Genomic DNA, 17436 nt, shown 5'->3' on the forward strand with positions numbered 1-17436 from the left:
AAGAATTGACTCATTTGAAAAGATCCTGATGCTGGGAAAGATTGAAGGTAGGACGAGAAGGCAACGACAGAGGATGAGATGGTTGGATGGCATCACCAACTCAATGGACATGAGTTTGGGTAAACTCCAGGAGTTGGTGATGGACAGGGAGGCCTGGCGTGCTGCAGCCCATTGGGTCACAAAGAGTTGGCCAAGACTGAGCGACTGAACTGAGCTGAACTTGTAGTACAGTGCTCCCAATTAAAAGGGGTAGAATGCCAACCCTAAGCCCTAGTTTTTGTTTTCATTTTTACTGATAAGCTGGGGTAGGAATTTCCCTTTGAGTAACACAAGTATATTTCTTGCAGCAATTCAAAAAATCTCTGCAGCAGCTCATCACCTAACCCCACATATGTGTCGTGTGTCACCATATTGTATGCACCTCCAGGTTCCTGAAGCAGATTGCAGCCTTCTGCAAGCCAAGTCACAAATGGGTTTTCAGTTGATTATTATTTTACAGTATCTGGTGTTAACTCTTTTTAGCATAAAGTCATTGCTTAAGACTGTACCTATGTTCATGTAAAAACACTGGGTTTCTGTTTCTGGGATAACACATTCCAGGAGCATTGTCACATGCACATATCATTTCGGATGCTGTGCCTGTGTGGGTACCAGACCCAAAAATTCCTCAAGCCCATTGAAATTCTTATGGACACAGTAAATGAACGTGATTAACTGATCATGTGTTTTTAATATGTACTCTAATTCTAATTTAAAATACTTCATGTTATTTCTTTAAAATGCTTCATGACCTTTTTTTCCCCTTTGACCTTTTAATTGTGCTATTTGTTTAACACACTAAGCATTAGTTTTTTGGTTAAAAGTAAAACTGCAGACATTTCCTTTTGTTTAAGATACATAATTTCTGTTGTGTACATTAGATTGTTTTGCTACCAGTTGGTATCTGAAAGGTTTTGATGCCAAGGGTTTTGATTTTTTCACTTGATACATCTTTGTATTTCAGAGATGTATATACTTTATACGCACACTTCAACTGTATTGACAGTGTCCCCTTTTTTAGTCAGATCATTTGGTTTTATTTCTTCTGAATATTCATCATGGTTCCTACTTACGGTTTGATGTATAATGGCCTTAACGATGTAGAAACAGGCTTCACTTCCACAAAGAAACATGCTTTCTCCCTTTTTCTCTTAAAACTAGGTTGTCTTCTTGGTCTAGTTTTTATTTTCAAACTGTTTAAGTTGACATATGTGTACAAGAAAGTCCCTTTTCTGCTTATTTCACCTAAATGAAAATCAACAACATGAGAGTAATGATGTGAGGCAGCTGATACTCAGCTTCTTAGTCCAGGAAATGATGCAAATGGTGAAGGCTGTGGCGGAGCTGATTCTTTTTTTTTTGACAGTGCCATTCAGCATGCGGGATCCTCGTTCCCCAACCAGAGACTGAACTAAGGTCCTCAGCAGTGAAAGTGCAAAGTCCTAACCTCTGGACTGCTAGGGAATTTCCTGAAAGCCCATTCTTGTCTGAAGGGGCCAGTTCTCTGTGGCCCCAGACAAGTTTTATCAGGTGGTAATTTGATTTCAATATAGCTAAATCATCTTCTTTTACCTGATTTGTGTGTGAAATTTGATTTTTAAGTGTGCACAACTACTTCATGTAGGCCAGTCCTATGCAAAGGGATTCCCTAGTGGCTCAGATGGTAAAGAGTCTGCCTGCAATGCAGAAGACCCAGGTTCGATCCCTGAGTTGGGAAGATCCCTTGGAGAAGGAAATGGCAACCCGATCCAGTACTCTTGCCTGGAAAATCTTGCAGACAAAGGAGCCTGGCAATCCATGGGGTTACAAAGAATTGGACATGACTGAGTAACTTCACTTTCGCTTTCAGTCCTAAGCAGACCAGACAAGGCAATCTGGATGCCCATTCTGCCCACAGGCTGTGATATGCTACTTCTGGTAGAATAAGCAGAGTTTCAGTGAGTATAGGAAAACCTGCATCCCACCTCAGCACTGGATCCCTCAAAGGAAATTGAGGCCTACGTAGACAGAGTGAGTTGTCCAGGCTAATGTTAATAGATGCTGAAACTGGGAATTGAAACTAGGCCTCCTGATGCCAAAGCACTTTGTAATGACTCCTCTTCTGCCTGGGACTGGGGCTTGTGTTTCAGGCAGCTGTGTCTGAGACGCTGGTCCTCCTGTAAAGCCTCCCAGATGACCCTGGGCACACAGACATGGAAACAGTACTATCTCCGCCGATCTGAGCTCGAGTTCCGAATGGCATCTGGGCGACCAGAGGACTTTACCTGCAGAGCCCTTGCAGGGCACAAAGGTATGGGGTGACAAAGTGGTAACTCTACATTCCCACGGCTTCCCTGGTCATGTCTCCAGGGATTTGGTCTTTCAGCCAGTTAGTTGGAAAGGGCCACTTAATGAGGATATGCCCTTGCTGGTTTCTATACTTGTTCTGTATAATTTCACCCTCACAGAGATCATTACATCTGTTTCAGAGTAGAAGGAAACTAACATAAGGAAGTTGTTCACAGGTACATGACCAGTGGGATGGTAGGCAGTCCTGGGCTTGATACCCGGGTTGTAAGTCTGAAGCCCTAACTCTGTGTGTCCACCGCTGTGCCCTGAATCAGCACTGCTCCTGAGAGAGAAAGAGGGATGACTGTCCCACCTACCAAGCTGAGTGTTCATATCCTGAGCACCCATGTGTGTGCTCAAGGCAAGTCTGTGTTCTCTTTCAGGAGAGATAGATGATCTGGCCTACATCTCAACCAGCGAGTGCCGGTTTGATGGTCAGGACAAGTCTGTGGTGTGCACCGTGTCCTCAGATGGCACTGTGCGTGCCTGGGATCTGCATGAGGTGAGCTGCCTGGGAGGGGCCAGGATGAGCGCTGTGGATTATGCTGTGACCTCAGTCTTGCAGCCCTTTGCCTTTATTCTCTTTAACCATCACAGTCAACTAGTGAAGTGTGGGAGTCCCATTGTACAGTGGAAAGTGGCCCAGTCACTGGGCCAGGTCACTCTTCAAGCTTGAGTCTGATTGATCGCAAATGCCCTTGACTGTCCTGCCCCGCCTCAAGGAGATGGGCATTTTTACAGTCCCTGATGGAGGCTGTTCATGCAAGGGGATGGCAGCTGGCTTGCCCAGTTTTGTGATGTCCATATTAGAGCTGATGCCAGTTTTGCCCACATAACGCAACCTTTACTCTGTCCTGCCCCGCCTCAAGGAGATGGGCATTTTTACAGTCCCTGATGGAGGCTGTTCATGCAAGGGGATGGCAGCTGGCTTGCCCAGTTTTGTGATGTCCATATTAGAGCTGATGCCAGTTTTGCCCACATAACGCAACCTTTACTCACCCATTTGCAAACTAAGTGTTAAAAACTTTGATAACTATTAGTAATTTCAGACTTGGTTGGCACTTACAAAGCTTTCCTATCCATTTTCTCATTTGATGGCCACAGTAGCCGTTATTATTCACAGTATTCATTATTATTATCATTCTAATTTTATACAGGTTTAGACTGAGACAGAGAGGAAAGGCATCTGAGTTGAACCACGTGGTCACTTGCAGATCCAGGGCTTCTGCCTGGGCCCATGGATCTTTTCCTGGAAAACTAGATAACTTGATGTTTTCAAACACCCTAGACAAGGAGGTCCCTTTAGGGCCTTGCATTATTGGTAGACAGACTTGGTGAGGTGGTTGCTCATCTTGTGCTGTTGTTCGGGTTTGCTGGACATGACAGTTTCCTTCCACGTGAACTTAGTGCAGAGCGAGCAGAGGGCAAGCTCCTGAGTAGGGCACCAGGAAGCCCTACCTAACGTCCCGCAGATTGCCCCCATGAACAGGGCACGGTGGTCAGAGACCTGACTGTGATCTGTGGGCTTGACTTCTCAGTCTGTGTTGTAGTTGCATTTTTGAGTCCCTGTGCCTGCCTTGGGGGTTGCTCCTCTGCCCAGACTTCATGGTAGAAGCCATGAGAGAGAATGGTGTGAACCGTGTTAGGCGATGGGAGTGCTTGGCTGCCAGTGAATGAGTAAGTCCAAAAGCCCTAGTTGGGCTCCAGCCCAGGATTCTGACAGATGCCAGATGACAAACTAGGCCGTCTGAGGGACTTTAGAAACTGGGATAGGAACTCAGAAAGGGAGGAAGGTTGGGGGCACTGGATGGGAGCAGTGAGAGGGCAAAGGGGCAGAGCAATTTGGGAATGAGTTTTGGGTAGTTACAATTTGCTTTGATTTTCATAAAACACTATCAAGGCTTTTATATGAAAGGAAAAATGGGACTAAAAGATAATTCATAAGAAGTAAAAAAAATTGCCCTTCCTTCCAAAGGTAACCACTTTTTTATTGATTTCTGGTCTTACTGAATTTTATATTTTATTAATAGATTCTGTTTCTTGGTCTGTATACTTTAGAGAGTATCTGTTGACTGCTTTACAGAAACATTTTTAATTACTAGGAACCCTTTCATATTCTCTGATTATAATTATTATTTTTGTTATTTTTGTTTGTTTAAAGGATACAGTTATTTGCATCGTATGTCTTTCCTCCATAGTCAGTTTTTCAGTTGTTTATCATGGATTTTTCTCTTCCATGTGCTTTTTTTCCTCATATATATGCCATGATGTTTGACATAATTCCAAGTGAAGGTCTCTGGTGACCATGGGTGCATGTAGCTGGTTTCTGTCTCACTGCAGTTGTGTTGCCCTGAAAGAGGCCTGCCTCAGGCTGTGGACAGGAGACCTTGCAGGCTTAGTAGGTTAGGGATCTTGGGCAGGAATGAGACCCAAAGGCTGAGAGGTTCCATAGTTGCCAAAACAAAAAGATCTTGACTTGAAAGAGCTTTGGTGCAGGGGTCGGCAGACCTTTCTGTAAGACCTTTTCTTTCTCTGGCCAGCAGACCAGAGAGCAAATATTTCAAGCATTGTAAACCATGTGATTCTGCAACAACTTAACTCTGTGGCTGTAATGCAAAAGCAGCCATAGATAACAAATAAACAAAAGGGAGTGGCTGTGTTCCAATATAACTTTTTACGGACACTCAAATGTGAGTTTCATGTTGTTTTCAAGTGTCATGAAATGCTCTTTGTTTTATTCTTTTAACTAAAATTCAAAAATGGGTTTGGGTACAGGCTGTGGTTGAACTCTACTGTGGTCTGTTTATTATAGGGCTAGACCACTCTGCATCCATTCTTCCTGATTCCCTATCTTAATCCCTCTTGTGAGCACATCTCCAATCTTACTTTATTTTTTAAAAGTTCAGTCATTCCGTTGGAGTCATGCAATATGTAGCCTGTTCCTATGCTCTCTTCCCCTGGTCACTGCTTTCGATTCTGACATGAGAAGGGGAGTTTCACTGCTACTTTGCCTACTTCCATACCACTGGCCACTTGGGAGTGATGTGTGGTCTCTGAGACCTATTTGACATGAGCCAGTCACCGGTGCAGAGTTTCTACTAGTGATGGTCTTATTAGCTGTTCTAGCAACAGAAATCAACTGTTGATATGTTGACATGAGGGGGAAGAAAGAAAAGAAAGGAAGAATACTGGGATATCATGACTGGGAAAAGATTGTGCTAACAAGATAACATCTGATAAAAAAGGACCATAATAACTACAAATTGAAAGAAAAAAAAAAACTTTGTCACAGCTCTGGAAAACTCTGAAACAGTGGCTAGAGGATTGGTTCTCTGATGCCCTTTGTTAATGTGCCATGGGCCTGCTCTTTACCTCACTCTTCTAGCTTTCAGAATCCTGGAAAAGACTGTGGAGCTGGGAGTCAGCCCATCTCAGACCAGTTGTTCTCCTCTGTGCTAATGGCCATGACAGGGCATGGACCTTGGCCAGGCCCGGCCCGTGGTAGCTCCACTGGGCACCCCAATGGGAAGGGCGTGTTCTGAGCAGGGCAGCTGCAGTTACTCAACAGAAACTGTTTGCATCCATGAGCCTAAATTAGCTTATCTGTAAACAGGCTTCCTGGGGACCGAATGGGATGCTCTGTGTGGAAGTTCTCTGTATGCAGCCCTCTGGAACTCAGGTCCTGAGTACAGCTCCAGTCCAGGGCAGGGTGGAGGGTAGCGTTGGTCCTGCCTCCCTGCCCAGCTTTCCTCAGCTAAGCCATAGTTGACCACTGGTAGTGCTTCAGACATCCCAGTGTGCACCCCAGACCCCACCTTCAGTCCTTCTGGCCATGGCTCTAGCCCCAGGCAGCCTCTGCACCCACGCTCAGCCACTGCTCTCCTCTAGGACAAATGTGTCCTTTGTGGTAGAACATTACTTTTTTTTTTTTAATGAATTTTATTTATTATTTATTTGGTTTTTGGCTATGCTGGGTCTTCAGTGCTGCATGATTTTCTCTTGTTGCCAGGCAGGCTCTAAGGGTGCACAGGCTTCAGTAGTTGGGGCATATGAGCTTAGTTTCTCTATGTGGAATCTTCCTGGACCAGGAATCAAACCCATCTCCTCTGCATTGGCAGGCAGATTCTTAACCACTGGGCCACCAGGGAAGTCCAGGGGAGCATTGCTTTTGTGTTGTATCCCATATTGTGCTGTGCATCCTGTGAGGATGGGGATCACACCCCTCATCCTGCATGTCCCCAGTGTGCCCTGGGTGATGGTTGAATGAATGAAACCAGTAAGTGTTTAGGAAATAAATGAGCCCTGTGTGAGTTGTTATGTTCATTTTGTTGTTGCCCAGGGCATGGAGCTCTGGTCGAGCCCTGTACAGTCTGCTGCTCTGGTGAATCTGGTGACCTACCCTCGACTGCAGCTGGTGGTCACTGTGGACGAGCGAGGACTGATCAAAGTATGGGAAGCAGAGAATGGGTGTGAGCAAGCTGCCTTCTTGCTGCCCATGTATTCATCTGCATTGGAGGCCTGTGACATTCCGGAGGGTCCCCTCTTGCTGGTGAGTAACCCGGCTCCTAGGAGCCTCTCCTGTTTCCCAGCATCTGTGGGCCTGGCACCGGACCACCGTGTCAGGTGGCACCTCAAGCCAGGCCTTCCATGTGGCAGACCTACTGCTTGGTCCCCCCCGCTTCTCCTTGCCTGCCGTGTGGAGGGCAGGCTGCACATCCCCCTTCAGTTCTAACATGCCACAGCCTGCTCCCTGGACCTGTCTCTGCAGCCTCTCGCGCACTCACAGTGAGGGCCAGCCCCATGGGCTGCCGGTGCTTTCTTGTCCACATGCCCCTGCTTTCCTGTCTCCTCGTCTTGCTCATAGTCTTTCTTTCCCTTCTGGTTGCTTCTCATTACTGCATTCTCACTCTTCTCTCCCCCTTTCAAGTCTCAGCAAGGACCCAACTCAAGGGAAAACTGAGGCATGTTCGACAGAATGCAAGCATTTGCCTGAGATGATGAAGGCCTTCTGTTGCCAGGACATTTGGTTTGGAGGTGATTCTTGAGTATTGCGAGGGAGCATTTGGCCAGAGAGAGGGTGAAAGTGGGTGTAAGTTGGCAGGTCGAGGATGTGGCTCTCACCTGGCGGCAGTATCCTCCTCCTGGAGGGAAGGAGGTCTTTGAGAGTGTGGACAAGCTGGCCTCCCAAATACCAAGATGAGCACACCCCCAGGAACAGCTTCATATGTAAACAGGACTAATTCTGTAAAGGAACTAAGCTCATGAACAAAAACAGTAAGACCCGATGAAACATATTTCATATAAATAGTTCTGTAGTTATTTAAAAGAGACTTTGGAATAAGTGTAATTAATACCTCCAGAGCAATTTGAGAATATATTGTAGAGAGGAAGAGGAAGCCACTGTAGTTCTCTCCGGGGAATGATAGACCACATGACTCACACTTCATTGTTGGTGAAGGACAGTTAGGAAAGTTAGAATATATATCAAATCAGAGAGCTAAAAATAGCAAACGGTTTCTAGGCCAAGATTCAGAAGATGGCAGAAAGCAAAGTGCTGAGCCTAACACTGGGGCTGCTTTTGTTCTGGAGATGTTTACTCCAAGGCCAAGGAGCTGAGCAGGGAGATAGCCAAGTGGATAAAGGTTGGAGTGCAGGGCCATCAAGGGTTGGAGCCCTGTGAATCCTTTTACATTGGATGTGTTATCGAATGTTGGAACCTGAGAGTTGTGGGGGAGGGTCTGAAAATAAACAGTGCCTGCAGTGGCTGCGGCTGCCCAGTTACCTGGTGGTACTAAATTGGAGAAGGAAATGGCACCCCACTCCAGTATTCTTGCCTGGAAAATTCCATGGACAGAGGAGCCTGGTAGGCTACAGTCCATGGGGTCGCAAAGAGTCAGACACGACTGAGCGACTTCACTTCTTCACTTCACTAAATGAAAATTCTTTCTAGAGAAAAATAAGACTCCCCATGCCTCTCTTTTCAAATACAGTGTTTAGCACTCCCTTAGAGATAAGGGAGTGGTTAAGACAATGGGCTTCCCTGGTGGCTCAGAGGTTAAAGCGTCTGCCTCCAATACAGGAGATCCGGGTTTGATCCCTGGGTTGGGAAGATCCCCTGGAGAAGGAAATGGTAACCCACTCCAGTATTCTTGCTTGGAGAATCCCATGGATGGAGAAGCCTGGTAGGCTATAGTCCACGGGTTGCAAAGAGTTGGACACGGCTGAGCAACTTCACCTTCACCTTAGAGATAAGTAGTGATAAGATAACAGGACCTACCCAAGGTAATCTACAGATTCAGTCCAGTCCTTACCAAACTACTAATGGTGTATATTCTTGGGCTTCCTTTGTGGCTCAGCTAGTAAAGAATCCACCTGCAATGTGGGAGACCTGGGTTCTATCCCTGCGTTGGGAAGATCCCCTGGAGAAGGGAAAGGCTACCCACTCCAGCATTCTGGCCTAGAGAATTCTGTGGACTGGATAGTTCATGGGCAAAGAGTGGGACATGACTGAGCAACTTTCACTTGCAGAGATAAATAGAGATAAGATAATATGACCTACCAAGGCAATCTACAGATTTGGTACAATCCTTAGCAAACTACCAGTTTTTCACAAAACTAGAGCAAAAATTTTTTAATTTATATAGAAACACAGAAGATCTTGGAATAGTCAAAGTAATCTTGAGAAAGAAAAAGGGAGCTGGAGGAATCAGATTCCCTGACTTCAGCCTATACTGCAAAGCAACAGTAATCAAAATAGTATGGGACTTGCACAGAAACAGGAATATAGATTAATGGAACAAAATAGAAAGCCAGAGATAAACCCATGCACCAATGGTCAATTAATCTATGACAAAGCAGGCAAGAAAATACAGTGGAAAAAAGACAGTCTCTTCAATAAGTGGTGTTGGGAAAACTAGACAGCTACATGTAAAATAATGAAATTAGAACAGTCCCTAACACCATTCACAAAAATAAACTGAAAATGAATCAAAGACCTAACTGTAAGGCCAGACTCTATAAAATTCTTAAGAGGAAAACAGGCAGAACACTCTGACATAAATTGCAGCAAGATCCTTTTGGATTCACCTTCTAGAGTAATGAAAATAAAAACAACAGTAAACAAATGGGACGTAATTAAACTTAAAAGCTTCTGCACAACAAAGGAAATTATCAACAAAATGAGCAAAGAGCCCAGAGAATGGGAGAATAATCCCTCAAGTATGCAAACAGCTCATGGAGCGTGCGCTCTCTCTCTCTCTCTCTCTCTCTCTCATATATATATATATATATATATATATATATATATATATATATATATATATATATATATAAACAATATATATATAAAACAATCAGAAAATGAGCAGAAGACCTGAATAGACATTTCTCCAAAGAAGACATTCTAAAGGCCAAAAAGCACATGATAAGGTACTCAGTATCACTAATTATCAGAGAAATATAAATCAAAAGTAGTGACATATCACCTCACACCAGTCAAAATAGCCATCATCAAAAAGTCTGCTAACAGTACATGCGGGAGAGCGTGTGGAGAAAAGGGAACCCTCTTACAGTATTGGTGGGAATGTAAATTGTCACAACCACTATGGAGAACAGTATGGAGGTTCCTTAAAAAACTTACAAAAGATGATCAAGCAATTCCACTCTTGGGCATACACCTGGAGAAAACCATTATCCAAAAGAATACATGCATCCTAATGTTCACTGCAGCACTGTTTACAATAGCCAAGACATGGAAGCCATGGGTGGTGACATGAGTATTTACTTTGTTATAATTTACTGAGCTCTTATGTTTATGTTTTGTGCAATTTTCTGTGTTATATACATCAATTAAGAAGTTAAGATTATAGAAGAATTAGTGAACTGGAAGATAAAAGTAATTCTGTAGAATGCAATGGGAATATCAGGAGTGGTAAATGTGGAAGAGAGGCTGAGAGACAGAGACCATTGCTACTCAGACTTGAATGGGATGTTATTTGCCTGTGGACCTCGTTGAAATGAAGATTCTGATTCAGTGGGTCCCTGGGAATACCTGAGATTCTGAGTTTTTTAGGAGCTTCTTGAGGATATTGATGCCGTCAGGTCACAGACCACACTTGGAGTAGCAAGGCCATAAAGGACCCATGAAAAATTTTAGTATTTGTTTATTTGATATCTTAGGAGTAGGTGAGTCAGGGTGAAACCATGTAGTGTCATTTCATGGGGCTCCAAAGAGCCCTGATCTTTTATGTCTCCACCTGGAAAGAATCCAGCCAAGGGTGAAGTGGTCTCGTGCCACCATTGGTTTGCAGTTTGGGGGCATGTCTCATGCTTCTGTCGCTAAGCAAGCCAACTTGGTTTTGAGGTTAACCAAATTTGCTTTCTTGAGTGATCATTAACTCCCAGGGGTCTCCCCAATTTTTAAAACTTACAATCCCCTAGTGGGAATTAACTATTTTATGACCTACTTTGTTCCTTTACTCTTTCCCTATCAAGCTGGGGCGGGGGAGGGGGGGCGAGGGGGGTGGGACCATAAGAAACTGACGAGATGGTAGATGTTTTTCCAAAATAGACTGAGGACATTAATCCATGAAGGTCAAGAAGGTCCTGCAAACCCCGAATAAGGTAAATAAAAATAAATTTGCACACAGACCTATCAGAGTGAGCTAATTGAAGACTAAGACAGATCTATTTAATAGCAGTAAGGGGAAATAAAACTACCTTAAGTGTAATGAGACTGCTTCAGGCAGTGGGAGAATGATCACAGGTGAATTTTCAGAAGGAGCAGGAAAGATTGTTGAGCAAGAACCATGGTAAATCTTAGGAAATCTAAACGAATATCCTGTATAAAGCAGCAGCAACAATGCCTTGTGGATTTTATATGTAGAAATAAAATGAATGACTTCACCATTTAGGTTAGGAGAAGGTTATGAGGAACTAGGTCTACTAAGCTCCTTGAACTGTCCGAGATTCAGTTCAGTTCAGTCACTCAGTTGTGTCCAACTCTTTGCGACCCCATGAATTGCAGCACGCCAGGCCTCCCTGTCCATCACCAACTCCTGGAGTTCACTCAAACTCACGTCCATCGAGTCTGTGATACCATCCAGCTGTCTCATCCTCTGTCATCCCCTTCTCCTCCTGCCCCCAATCCCTCCCAGCATCAGAGTCTTTTCCAATGAGTCAACTCTTCGCATGAGGTGGCCAAAGTACTGGAGTTTCAGCTTTAGCATCATTCCTTCCAAAGAAATCCCAGGGCTGATCTCCTTCAGAATGGACTGGTTGGATCTCCTTGCAGTCCAAGGGACTCTCAAGAGTCTTGCCAACACCACAGTTCAAAAGCATCAATTCTTCAGCGCTCAGCCTTCTTCACAGTCCACCTCTCACATCCATACATGACCACAGGAAAAACCATAGCCTTGACTAGACGAACCTTTGTTGGCAAAGTAATGTCTCTGCTTTTGAATATGCTATCTAGGTTGGTCATAACTTTTCTTCCAAGGAGTAAGCATCTTTTAATTTCATGGCTGCAATCACCATCTGCAGTGATTTTGGAGCCCCCAAAAATAAGGTCTGACACTGTTTCCACTATTTCCCCATCTATTTCCCATGAAGTGATGGGAATTAGTCATATACTTTATAAGGCATTTTGCAAACAGTTATCTCTCACCTAACTCCCAAAATAGTATACAGCAAATAGCTGCTAACTCATAAGAGGAAGATCACTGTGTCTTGTGGTTTCCCCTCTAGGGGCAGGATCAACCCGACCCAAAGTTTGGCTTGGTTATTGTCAACTGGAAAAAAAAAAAAGCACAACCAGAAGCTGAGAGTTTTGTTTTATGCAGCAGACTTTCTGAAGATAGAAAATTTCAGATGACCTTAAGAAAACTGTCCCGAAGAGACAAGAGTGGGGACCCAGGATATATAGGATTTTTTTTGCAACAAATGACCAGGTGGTTGGAACAGCAAAAGATTACTGTTAATTAAAACCAGATATGGTATCTCAAGTTAAGGAATTTAGCACTCTTCTATGTATGGGAAAATGCAAGAGCCTGGGCTTACTGAATTGTTCCTTTGATATGTACCTTCCTTTGATGCAGGCTTCCCTTGTGGCTCAGCTGGTAAAGAATCCGCCTGTAATGTGGGAGACCTGGGTTCGATCCCTGGGTTGGGAAGATCCCCTGGAGAAGGGACTGTATAGTCCATGGGGTCGCAAAGAGTCGGACGTGACTGAGCGACTTACACTTTGATTTTATGAACCTCCACTGTCTGGGGCCAGTATCCTGTGTTTTCACATCCCGAGTCCCCTCAGGGCTCACCATTGGGGGTGGCGGTAATGTGCTGACTTAATGGCTGCAATATCCTTTGTTTACAGATATGGCAGGCAGCATTTTTAGTTCTCATTATCAAAACTCATGATGCCACACATGCTCTGAGGGGATGTGAAAAGATTCATTGGTTTCATTATCAGACCTCCCTGGGAGAGCAGGGTGGGCTTCTAGGAATCAGCTCTGGAAATGGCTTGCGGGAGTAGGGAGGAATGACTGGCTCTGGTCTTCCTTCAGAGGAAGCAGAGCCCTGCTGGCATCTTGATTTGGGGCCTCTGCCCTCCAGAACTGTGAGAGAATACATTTTTTGTTTTTATAAGCCACCCTGTCTTACTACTGCAGCCAAAGGAAACTAATACAAGACTCCTCTAAAACAGAACACTTAAGGAAGGGTTGGAATTAAAATGATGGGAAAATGATAGGCATTAGAGATGTTACCAGAAGCAAGCTGATACAGCTAATAATGTTAGACGAGAAGACTGGAAGATGAAAGTCTCTCCTGGATCTTAGGGGTCTTATATCAGAACAATAATTAGGTAAGCCTCCTGGGAAGATACAACAAGACTAATTTTTTTTTTTTTTTTTTTTGGCCTCGTGTTTTTGGTGTGGCTTTCGGGATCTTAGTTCCCTGACCAGGGATCAGACCTGTGCCCCTTGCATTAGGAGGGCAAAATCTTAACTACTAGACCACCAGGAAAATCCCGGGGGTAATTTTGAATGCATTTTAGAATATGGTCTAAAATATATATTGAAAAATAATGTGTAGAATTTCAAGGAGAAATGATCAAAGCTACATGCATCATGAGACATTTCTGTTACCTGGTTAAAGAGAGATGATCTGGGTGGGCCCACTGTAGTTCCGTGGGCGCTTTAAAGGCAGAGCATTTTCTCTGGCTGGTCACAGAAGAGGAAGTCAGAGACACAGAGGGTGAGGGCATGGGGGCCTCCTGTGCTGGCTGCCAGGTTGTTGGTGGGCCTGGAACAGGGATGGTCTCTGCTGCCAGCCAGTGGGCAGGGAAACCTCAGTCCTGCAGCCACAGTGACCTGAATGGGCTCTCAAATGAGAACCCAGCACCTGACACCTTGACTCAGCTTTGTGTGACTTTTTATGCATTCCATGGGTTATTTGGAAGTTGTTAGGTCATTGGCTCGTTTCAAGTTAAATTACATTTGTGTGCAAGGTCAGCATCAGGGTTCATTTTTACTTACAAATGGTCATCCAAAACTTACAGAAAAGACCATACTTTCTTCATCAAATTACATTATCACCTTCGTTTTGTCAAAATATCAACTGACCAAATGTGTCATGGGTGTTCTATGTCAAACTTTTGGTTAGTCTCCACTGGTCTGTATGTCTGTCCTGGTGACAGTCACACGGGGTCTTGTTTCCCACAGATTTTAGTTAAGTCATGACCTCCCACATTTCCTTTCTTTGAAAATATATCTATTTCCATCAAATTTTTCCAGTGAGCTCATCAATTTCTGTAACACTACTTCCTAGGTTTTTGGTTACTTGAATCTGTACATTGATTTGGGGACAACTGACACCTTAGTATTCAGTCTTCTAAGCCATAAATATGGCATCAGTTCAGTTCAGTTGCTCAGTCGTGTCCGACTCTTTGCGACCCCATGAATCGCAGCACACCAGGCCTCCCTGTCCATCACCAACTCCCAGAGTTCACCCAAATTTATGTGCATCGAGTTGGTGATGCCATCCAGCCATCTCATCCTCTGTCGTCCCCTTCTCCTCCTGCTCCCAATCCCTTCCAGCATCAGGGTCTTTTCCAGTGAGTCAACTCTTCGCATGAAGTGGCCAAAGTATTCGAGTTTCAGCCTCACACCAGTCCTTCCAATGAGCACCCAGGACTGGTCTCCTTTAGGATGGACTGGTTGGATCTCCTTGCAGTCCAAGGGACTTGCAAGAGTCTTCTCCAGCACCACAGTTCAAAAGCATCAATTCTTTGGCGCTCAGTTTCTTCACAGTCCAACTCTCACATCCATACGTGACCACTGTTGGCAAAGTAATATCTCTGCTTTTTAATGTGCTGTCTAGGTCGGTCATAACTAACCCTAACTTTTCTTCAAAGGAGTAAGCGTCTTTTAATTTCATGGCTGCAGTCACCATCTGCAGTGATTTTGGAGCCCCCAAAAATAAAGTCTGACACTGTTTCCCCATCTGTTTCCCATGAAGTGATGGGACCAGATGCCATGGTCTTAGTTTTCTGAATGTTGAGCTTTAAGCCAACTTTTGCACTCTCCTCTTTGACTTTCATCAAGCATATATGTCCATATATATACATACGCCTTCATTTATTTTTCTCAACAGAGTTTTGTGGTTTTAAGTGAACAGCACTTGCACATAGTCTGCTACCAGCATTTTCATGCTGTTTAAATATTATTTTAAAATATTCATTTATTTTTGCCTGCATCAGGTCTTAGTTGCCGCACTCGGGATCGATCATCATTGCTGGGCACGGGCTCTTTGTTGTGGCACAGGGGCTGCTCTCTGTTAGTACTTGTGGTGCACAGGCTCCAGAGCTTGCCAGCTCAGTTGTGGGGCACGGACTTAGTTGCCCCGAGGCACATGGGATCTTATGGCTCCCCTGGTGATGCAGTGGTTAAGAATCCACATCCCAATGCAGGAGACATGGGTTCGATCTTAGGTTCAGGAAGATCCTCTGGAGCAGGAAATGGACACTCGAATATTACTGCCTGGGAAATTCCATGGACAGAGGAAACTACCAGGCTACCATCTAATCGCTTCCCAAAGAGTTGGATGTTACTGAGCACACATGCATGTGGGATTGTAAGATCTTCCCCAACCAGGGATTGAACTCACATCCCCTGCATGGGGAGGCAGATTTTTAATGACTGAACCATGAGGCAAGTCCCTTAATGTTATTTTAAAATGTACTTTTCCAATTTTTTCCATTGCTAGTATACAGCATATATAGAACATAAATAATTGTGTGATCATGCTCCCAAGATGGCTCTTCTCTTGCTTTCTGTACATCCTTTGCTCGACCGGTCCCTTCTTCACCTACACCCTACTCACATGACCAACCCTTACTTACATGACCAACCCTTAATACATACTCCCTGCTAATACATACTTGCCCCCACCTCCAGTTAGTGATTATTCTAATCTTTAGATCAGAGCATTTTCTCCATGATAGCTTATCAAAGGGGTGGTGAGGGACGGGCTCCTCTGCTGGTTTCCCTGTTAACTGACAAGCCAACCTGATGTCGGTTACCTCTGTAATTGGTCTCCCTCCTATACATGGACGTCACCAGATAGTCAATACCGAAATCAGATTGATTATATTCTTTGCAGCCAAAGATGGAGAAGCTCTATATAGTCAGCAAAAACAAGACCAGGAGCTGACTGTGGCTCAGTTTATGAACTCCTAATTGCAAAATTTAGACTTAAATTGAAGAAAGTAGGGAAAACCACTAGGCCATAAGGGTATGATCTAAATCAATTCCATAACTCTAACCATAAACTGGACCACAGACAGGAGGAGTTACAGGAGTATCGAGGGACAGAAACAGGCTTGAAGGAAGCATGAGCCTCCTGAGCAGAGAGCACCCAGGCTGATAATAAAGCCCTTCCTGGGAAAGCACAGTCTGCAGCCGGGAGAAAAAAAGAAGGGGGAAGGAAAGAGCAAGAAGTGGGATGCAAGAGGGCTGGAAAGCAGGGAAATGAGTAAACTGTATTATTTAGTCTGAATAAAGATAATCCTGGGCTTCCCTGGTGGCTCAGACAGTAAAGAATCTGCCTTCAGTGTGGGAGATGCGAGTTCGATCCCTGGGTCAGGAAGATCCCCTGGAGTGGGAAGTAGCAATTCACTCCAGTATTCTTGCCTGGAGAACCCCATGGAGAGAGGAGTCTGGCAGGCTACAGTCCATGAGGTGGCCAAGAGTCTGACATTACCAAGAGTCTAACACTTACACTTTAAATAAAATCCCTTACGATTATACAGTGGAAAGTGACAAATAGATTCAAGGGATTAGAGCTGATAGAGTACCTGAAGCGCTATGGACAGAGGTTTGTAACATTGTACAGAAAGCAGTGATCAACACCATCCCCAAGAAAAAGAAGTGCAAAAAGGCACAATGGTTGTCTGAGGAGGTCTTACAAATAGCTGAGAAAAGAACAAAAGCAAAAGGCAAAGGAGAAAAGGGAGGACGTACCCATCTGAACGCAGAGTTTCAAACAATAGCAAGGAGAGATAAGAAAGCCTTTCTCTATGAACATTGCAAAGAAATAGAGGAAAGCAATAGAATGGGGAAGACTAGAGATCTCTTCAAGATGATTAGAGATACCAAGGGAACATTTCATGCAAAGATGGGCATAATAAAGGACAGAAATTGTATGAACCTAACAGAAGCTGAAGATACTAAGAAGAGGTGGCAAGAATACACAGAAGAACTATATAAAAAAGATCCTAATCACCCAGATAACCATGATGATCTGGTTACTCATCTAGATCTAGGCATCCTGGAGTGTGAAGTCAAGTGGGCCTTAGGAAGCATTACTATGAACAAAGCTAGTGGATGTGATGGAATTCCAGCTGAGCTATTTAAAATCCTAAAAGATGATACTGTTAAAGAACTGCATTCAGTATGCCAGCAAATGCGGAAAATTCAGCAGTGGCCACAGGACTGGAAAAGATCAGTTTTCATTCCAATCCCAAAGAAGGGCAGTATCAAAGAATGTTCAAACTACCCCACAATTGCATTCATC

The 17436-nt window shown here is 44.2% G+C and overlaps 1 protein-coding gene across 14 annotated transcripts in view; it reads left to right on the top strand.

Annotated features, from left to right (window-relative positions):
* CDK20 (cyclin dependent kinase 20) overlaps positions 1-17436 on the top strand; it is a 48240-nt gene that overhangs the window by 18084 nt on the left and 12720 nt on the right. For all 14 annotated transcript variants that reach the window (XM_025282137.3, XM_025282136.3, XM_025282130.3 and 11 more), the window contains 3 exons: positions 2169-2329; positions 2751-2869; positions 6707-6916. In XM_025282137.3, the coding sequence (XP_025137922.3) occupies positions 2169-2329; positions 2751-2869; positions 6707-6916 (490 nt within the window). The remainder of the gene's footprint in view (positions 1-2168; positions 2330-2750; positions 2870-6706; positions 6917-17436) is intronic.

The sequence above is a fragment of the Bubalus bubalis genome, chromosome 3 (assembly GCF_019923935.1).
Source record: "Bubalus bubalis isolate 160015118507 breed Murrah chromosome 3, NDDB_SH_1, whole genome shotgun sequence".
Taxonomy (NCBI): Eukaryota; Metazoa; Chordata; class Mammalia; order Artiodactyla; family Bovidae; genus Bubalus; species Bubalus bubalis.